This window comes from Chenopodium quinoa, unplaced genomic scaffold (genome assembly GCF_001683475.1).
Source record: "Chenopodium quinoa cultivar QQ74 unplaced genomic scaffold, ASM168347v1, whole genome shotgun sequence".
Lineage (NCBI taxonomy): Eukaryota > Viridiplantae > Streptophyta > Magnoliopsida > Caryophyllales > Amaranthaceae > Chenopodium > Chenopodium quinoa.
In genome coordinates this window covers 1,417,581-1,425,585 of record NW_018744369.1, presented here as the reverse complement: position 1 = coordinate 1,425,585, position 8,005 = coordinate 1,417,581, and the positions used below count along the sequence as shown (strand labels likewise).

Genomic DNA, 8,005 nt, shown 5'->3' with positions numbered 1-8,005 from the left:
GTCCATTTTACAAACCTCTTAATCTCTCATTTGGTCCTTAGCATTTTTTTTTACCACCATCTAGGTAGCTACAATAGTAACTCCAAGTTGAATAATCCAAATTTACCAAGTTAATAGTAATTAAGGTAAATTTAAACAATGAGGTATCGATCTAGTGGTTAAGACTAAAGGCCTCTTATGATAGGTTACTGGTTCAAATATCACAACTATCATTTGTAATTAATTTGCACTAGAGGTGATCGTTTGCGGGCTTAGACGGGAAACGGGTCGGGCCTATACTTCATTTTTTGTCCAACGGGCTAATTGTAGCTGACCCGAGCCCTTTTATGCGGGCTTGATAAATTGTCCAAGCCCGCTCTATTAACAGGCCGGGCTTGTTCGCGGGCCTAAAATATTTGTTTTACATATATCTAACACAATATTTTTTTTTTTTTTTTTTTTTTTTTTTTTTTTTTATCATTTACATATGTTAATATTATTTCGATTTAGTTATCTTAAAAAAATTTTGATCACTAATGATACTAGAAAAAAACATATTTAACTTGTGACATATGTTAGTGAAAAAAAGGAAAGAATGAACTTATTTAATACAAGTATAATGATTAAATATAAAATTGAAATAAATAGTTGTAGCTAATAATAGGTTAGAGTCTAATATAGTCTCTTTGTATTTATTTTCTAAAATATACTAAATAATCAACTAACTAAAAAATCATTAAACTATTACTTTTTGAAATAAACGGGCCGGGTGGGCTAGCCCACGGTACATATTGTCTTGTTCGTGTCCGCTCATTTATATTAACGGGCCGGGCCTAGCCCGCCCAAATTTTCAATTTTTTCAAAATGGTTGTCCAAGCCCGCTTATTTTGCGGGGCGGGTTGACCCGTCCATGAACAGCTCTAACTTGCACCATGAATTTTTATATATTTTTATTCCATTTATATTCCTTTGAGGGGTCAGTCCATTATTTAAGTTACCAGTCACCACAAGATCTTAGACACTTTATGGTTCTTGATTTCGGCTAATTCTTGCCTCTTCTATATCTTGAATGTGTTCACTTATATAAATGGTGAGTCAAATATTGCTGCATTTTGACTTTTAAGAATTTGACATGTTACAGTTTTTGTTTATTTATTTAGTTAGCATACAATGGTGGTAAAGTAGACAGACAAATGTATATCTTTCAACTTTGTAATCTAAAGAATTCAAGTTCCATTCCAAAAGGTGCTGTCCAATCTCTTCAATAATTTGAGATATGGTATACATTTCATAACCCCAATTCTCAAATCATTATAAATTTTTTACTTGACATAGAATTGTACTATATATTCTTTCATTTCTTAGCCAATTCTACATAATTCTTTATAAGTTATCATTGCCAATTCTATTAATTATCTGTTAAGCAAGGATTCAGTAACCATCACAGGAGGTGCTTGGATCTAGAGAAAATAGTAAGTCTATGTGAATGACTTTGTTAGGAAAGATATGGAAGACCACCAGTCTCCGACGAAAAGAAGATGGAATGGTATGAATATACACAAATAATGCAAATGTTGTAGGGGTCTAACTCTAAAGATGAGCATGTTAATATTTTCGCTGTTGATGCAGGAAAGTGGCAAATACATGGTTTTCAAAGGGAGCATAGATAACTTTATACAGAATGGAGCATTGGTATTAGAGGAAAGTATTTCCTTGTTTCATGGTAGAGGAAACCCCATCCGCTACTTCTCAGTAGATGAGCTCAACTCTATGAATTTGGAACAACACTCGATGTCCTTCAAGGAATGGGATGTTAAATGGTATAAAGGTTTTTGGGATGGAAGATGTGTTTTGGTGAAGGAGCAATCTGAAAAATATGATGCTAATCTTAACTCTGGAACCTTTCGTGAAATTGTGGTTGCTGCACAAATGAGCGCGCATAAGAATGTGCACAAGCTTCTTGGCTGTTGTCTTGAGACCAAATACACTGTCCTTGTTTTCGAGTGGGTAGAAAATGATACTCTTCATGATATAATATTCAGAGATAAGAATCATGATAAACCACCACTTGGTTGGAGGGAGAGGCTACGAATATCATGGGAGATCTCTCATGCTATGGCATATCTTCACGCTGCTTTTCACCGGCCTATTATCCATAGGAGCTTAAAACCTCGAAATGTGTACTTGGGTGAGGATAATGCTGCTAAACTTTCTGACTTCAGTCTTTCCATTTCTGTTCCTGAGGGTGAAGAGTACGTTGAAGATATTATAGTTGGGACATATGGTTATCTTGCACCTGAATATGGTTACTATAATAGGGTGTCAGAGAGTGTAGATGTGTATGCATTTGGCGTGTTTTTTCTCGTGCTCTTGACAGGAAAAGATGCTGTGCTAATAAGGCCAGACAAGTCGCTAGGGGACAATGGTGTGCATACTCATATAGTTGAATGGGTTAAGAATGGTCTTGGACAAAACAGCATCTCTGAGATCATTGACCCTGTTATTGGTGGAAATAAATTGTCAACCAATGAAGAGCTTAAAGAGCAACTAAGAGCTTCAGTAGAGCTTGCACTTCGGTGCACAGAAACAGAAGAACATGCCAGGCCGACTATGGTGGATGTGGCAACTGAACTCAACAGCATGATCAAATCCTCTGAATCTTTCCCTGAGTGTAGCAGCGGACCTTGAAATATTAATGGTTGTCTCTATCTTTCACAGTACAGCATTCTGCAAGCTGCTCAGAGATTTAGAGAATCTGCAAACTGTAGGATGTGATGCTGAATTGTTCGTCGTTGGATTTCCATTATCTACAATATCCGTAAGTGGTATTTAGAAGTTCATAATTGTATAATCCTTCAGAACTTAACGGGTTTCTTAACAATTTTTGCCTGTTAATAAATCTTCCAAATAGGTTGTTGCAATCTTGCTGTGCAACTCTATGTTATATCATCAAACAGAAAACTATGACATGAAATAGGACACTTTTTTTCAGGTATATCATCAGTTTTTGGTGTTTCATTGAATTTTCTTATTCAGTTGGAACTTAAGCCTTTCTCCTGTAACGCCAAGACTCTTTGACAAAATTGCCTGAAGAATTTATTTTCCTATCTGTATTTGCATCTTATTATCAGGTTTTCGAAATTTTGTTTTTCTTTTGTATGGTATGGATATGAAAATTTGTTAAAGTTACCTTTAATGAACTTCCGATACCACTCTCAGGTTTGCTTAAGAGTTAGTACCATGTTACTACTAGAGCTGATGATGGTTGGACCAATATGTCTCTCTATAACTGTAGAGAAAAGGGTTCCAAGCCTATCTTGTTGGATGGTACCTCGGCTTTGACAGCCCCTTCGTGTGTAGTTGTGTGGTATGAGGGGGATTATGGTTTGACTTGTTCTTTCAAGTAGAGGCATCAAAAGTTAGTAATATGCGATGGATATGCTAGTTGCCCCTATAAGTACTATGCGGTGGCCTGACTGCAGTACGTGTTGGAGTATTGCTTTCCTCAATTTTCCTAATATAGTACAAGTAAATGTGGAGGTAACACCCTCCATTTTCCAGGGGTGGAAAATTTGTCATTCATGAAAGTTTTGTTGGTTACTATATAGAAACTAATTATAGATGAGAGTGATTGTGTGAAAATATATTTCCGGACTGGCTGATATAGGTAGGATGTTCTAGAAGATGAACCGATTAAGGTTGGGGACTTGAGGTGAAAGGCGCAAAGCCTGCATCTGCATATTTGAATGTGACAAGACTGCCAGAAGATAATCCAATATGATTGAATCTGAAGTCTGTAGATGAATTTGTACAGCTGAGGCATTAGCCTCTCCTACTGTATGATTATCGCCTTATCATTGTCCATCTGAAAAAATGGGAAGTCAGGTGATAATCTATTTCAGTCATCTGTCCTGTAATTTACACTCCTTGCTGAGTTGCTGTAATGTCGAATACAGTATGACTCTGCACAGACCATTTATTTTATTCAATTCAATCGTGCAATTTCTAATTTAGCTTCAACAAATTCAAGTTCTTGGATTTAGAAACAATGGTGTGGAAAGCAACACTTGCTCCTCAATGTATGCTGTTGTGTCATTGTAAATTATTTAATACTTAGTATGTAAATGTACAGATGTACTTGCAATTATATAACTTATCTCTATTCTGCAAGTCACTCTTAACGAACTTGGTGTTCACGTAACATATGTGCAATACCTATACTTTTTACATACTCTTTAAATGGTTGTCTTACATGTATTTGAGATACACCAAGCTAAGCTTGATCTAGTGGGAAAGATTGTACCTTCCAATCTTGAGGTTTGGGGTTTAGTCTCTACTAGAGACACTTTGAAGATTGTACCTTTCAAAATGTCTGACTTGTAAATTCCGGACCAAAAAAAACCGTGAGGGTTGAGATTCGATCAGAGTCCTTCCCCTTACCAATAAAATTTATTTTTGAGATACTTGTTAAGGTTTACATATTTTACCATATGGTAACGTACAAACAAATAACAAATGGTTATATTAACATGGTTAATTGCCTCTGGTGATACTTTTACTTGAGAGTTTAGGGTAACCAATGGCATAAATAAGATGCAAACATTTGAATAGTGATGAATATTAATGCCATAAGCCCATAACTCTAATCAAGATGAATACTAGGGTCATCTTCAATTTTTTTTTTCCCTTATACCCTCATATTGTAGATGGGTAAGGTCATCTTTACTTGATTAAAGGGAGTAAATGTGCAAAGAGGTCACTTGAAAAAAAACAAGATCTTTTTATAATAATTAAATAAATATATTTTGTTCACCTGAAGGAAAAAGTGGGTTCGTTGAGGAGTAATTCTTATGACCACAATAAATAATGAGACCCACCCTATTTTCTTTTACCAAAAATCATTTAAAGTTTTAAACGATTCTAAAGTGTTAAAAATATTTTAAAAATAAGGAAAATTTGTCAAAAATAAAAACCTTTTAAATGCACCATTTTACGAGAAAAAACATTTTAAAGGCTTTATCGTTAAAAAAAAAAAAAAAAAAAAAAAAAAAAAAAAAAAAAAAAAAACCCAAATATTAAAATTTTTGTTTAAAGAAACCTAGCGCCACTAATTTTCTCAATTAACATCAAATTTCTTCAAATCACCTTCTAACTCTCACTCAACCATTTGATAGTTAGATTAATTTATAAAGAAATAAAAAAAAAAAAAATCCACTACCCCACCATGGGAGCTAGGGGTGAGCATGGGACGGGTACCCGTACTGTTAGTACTAACGGTTCGGGGACCCGATAACCAATATCACTAAAAGTCATATCCATAACCCGAACCGATAAGTTCGGGTTCCCGGACTTCGGGTACCCGTATTTTCGGAACGGTTATCGGGTACCCAAAAAAGTATCCAATAGTGATAATTAAACTTAAAAAATTAGTTATTATGATATTTTTTCACACTAATTAGTAACAATACCACATGATCTTGACCAAATTATTAACAACATTACTAATTATTGATATTTATAGTGATTATGAAGTAATGTAAGAGTTTAAATATTGAAAACATAGATTTAAGTAGGAAAAAAAAATAATTGCTTATCGGAACGAAACGGCTACCCGGTAATTTTAAAATGATACCCAAAAACCATACCCGATAACAAATTATCGGAACGGGTACTCGAACCGTTATGGTTATCGGATCGGGTACCCTAATTTTCGGAACGGTAACGGAACGGGTTTTCGGGTTTTTGGGTAGTTTTGCTCAGCCTTAATGGGAGCAGCTCCCTCCCCCTTCTAAGTTACCAGAATCGCTGTCCCCATGACCCCATCCCACGAAAACCACCCCAACCACACCTGACTGCTAGCCTACTTCCGTCGTCAACACCCACAACAAACTCGCCCTACTCCGATTACTCGCTCGCTGGAGAAACTCACGGCGCCACGTAGCCCTGCTCTATTGGAAATTCTCCGGCTTCGCGACTGTAACGTATCGCATCAATGGCGGACATGCCGGTGGAAGGAGGAGAGAGGAATTCGAACTTAGTATTGATAAATTAGGGATTTTGTGAGATAATTGAGGAGAAGCCATTGATAACCTAGATTGAGGAGAGAGAAAGATGAAGTTAGAATTTTTGAAGGAAATTGGTGAAGAAGATGAAGAAGGAAAGAGAGGATAAGGGGATAAAGGAGGGAGTCGCCAGCGGTGAGGGACTCAGTCGGTGGTGGGGGCTGCTGCCATGGGTAAGGGAAATAGAGTGGGGTGGCTGTTGGTGGTTGGGGTGGTGGTTTTTATATAATTTTATTTATTTCCCTTAATTTAATTATTAAATGATTAAGTGAGGCCGGATTAAAGAGTTATTAGAAGAAATTAGATCTTAAATAAGTGGATTAGAGGTAATTGTTTGTCTTCAACAAAAAAAATTTACAATCAGGATTTTATTTGCCAAAAAAATAAAAATTGGAGGAAAAAGTAGGTTCACCTGAAGGAAAAAAAGATCTTTCTATAATAATTAAATAAATATATTTTGTTCACCTAAAGGAAAAAGTGGGTTCGTTGAGGGGTCATTCTTATGACCACAATAAATAATGAGACCCACCCTATTTTCTTTTACCAAAAATCATTTAAAGTTTTAAACGATTTTAAATTGTTAAAAATGTTTTAAAATAAAAATCAACAAGGTAGTGTTATGATAGATATGGAAATTCTATCTTCGCCTCAGTCTCCTTTAATTAGTTAGTACATTGTGATATCGTATCAGTACATGTAAGATACATGCTACTCCGTACGTAATTCTTCTGTAGTTCTATTGTTAATGTAATTTCCTTTTTACTTTTAACTGGTCATAGAATCTTCAAGACGGAATAGAAAATGTAGAGTGAGATGTTAATATGTTTATCCTTCAATAGTATGGATGTCAGTGGGACAGGTCAAGTAAGAGACCCATCGATGGGTCATGGTTTGGCAAGTGATGGGGCGGGGATGGAGATAAAAATCATACCCGCCATGAGTGATGGGGCGAGAGTGGATTTTATGTTGTACCCATCCCGTCCCATTGACATCCCTATTCAATACCTTCATACCACAAAATCTTGACCTAGAAGGTTTTTTTTTTCTTCTTTTTCAAATGTTATCCTCCACAATGAAGTGCTTGTTCTTGTGGGTTAGTGAAAAACTTCAATCTATGGTAGACTACTAGAAGTTATTGCAATGTTGCAGTGCAATACGGTGCTAATATGAGTGCTACTCCTTTTGTCTCTAAATAATTGTGCCATTTTCCCTTTAGTCTGTCCTTTAAGTTTGTCCCATATTATTTATTTATTTATTTATGATTTATGGAGGACCACAACTTTACTCTCACATCCACTACATTATTAATCACACTGTATTTCTCACTCATCAACTCATTTCAACCAATAATTTGAAAAGTAACTTCACCCTTTGGAGCAGATAAAAGGGGGTGGAGGGAGTATTGCGTAACAAAAGATGGCTAAACACGTAGTAGTAGTAGTTAGTAGTAGTAGTATTGCATTTCACAACTTTCAGAAAAGCTATAGTGAAGATGTTACTCAGATACTTCCGTAGCTGTTCCAAAAGAAGAGCTGATTGAGGTTGGCTTTGAAGCCTGAATATGCAGATGAATCAGTAGAGCTAAAGCAGACGATTGCTATCGAGGAAACAATAATACAATAGTCAAGATATGTGGTTGTATTTCCAACTGTTTATCTAATAATTGAAGCAGATTTGAGTTGTAGCAAGGTCTGACACTTCATAAACCTCAAACTCTTTTGGTCATTTCTCAATTGTCGAAAATGCAGTACAGGCAAATGTGAAGTCTCCACTGGTGAAAATTCTACAATTCATGGATTAGACTGTTAGATGTTCCTGAAGATGAGCTACTTGAGAGCTATGAAAATATCAAAATAAGAGATTATGTGAAAGTATATTTGTGAATGAGACTGTTGGATGTTCCTGAAGATGAGCTATTTGGGTTCAGCAAACCCTGTATCTGCATTGTTCGATATGGCAGAAGA

The 8,005-nt window shown here is 35.8% G+C and overlaps 1 protein-coding gene across 1 annotated transcript; it reads left to right on the top strand.

The window, feature by feature from the left end:
• The first annotated feature begins 882 nt into the window (after positions 1-882).
• LOC110696847 (non-functional pseudokinase ZED1-like) lies at positions 883-3,019 on the top strand. Its single transcript, XM_021874183.1, has 2 exons — positions 883-1,525; positions 1,609-3,019. The coding sequence occupies exons 1-2, from the start codon at positions 1,466-1,468 to the stop codon at positions 2,665-2,667; spliced, it is 1,119 nt and encodes a 372-aa protein (XP_021729875.1). The 5' UTR covers positions 883-1,465; the 3' UTR covers positions 2,668-3,019.
• Positions 3,020-8,005: the final 4,986 nt, after the last annotated feature.

What these genes read in the sequence shown, in the direction of transcription:
- LOC110696847 (XM_021874183.1), top strand. Translation starts at nt 1,466, where the DNA reads ATGACTTTGTTAGGAAAGATATGGAAGACCACCAGTCTCCGACGAAAA. An exon ending in GACGAAAAGAAGATGGAATG is followed by an intron (nt 1,526 to 1,608) that starts GTATGAATATAC and finishes CTGTTGATGCAG; the next exon opens with GAAAGTGGCAAATACATGGT.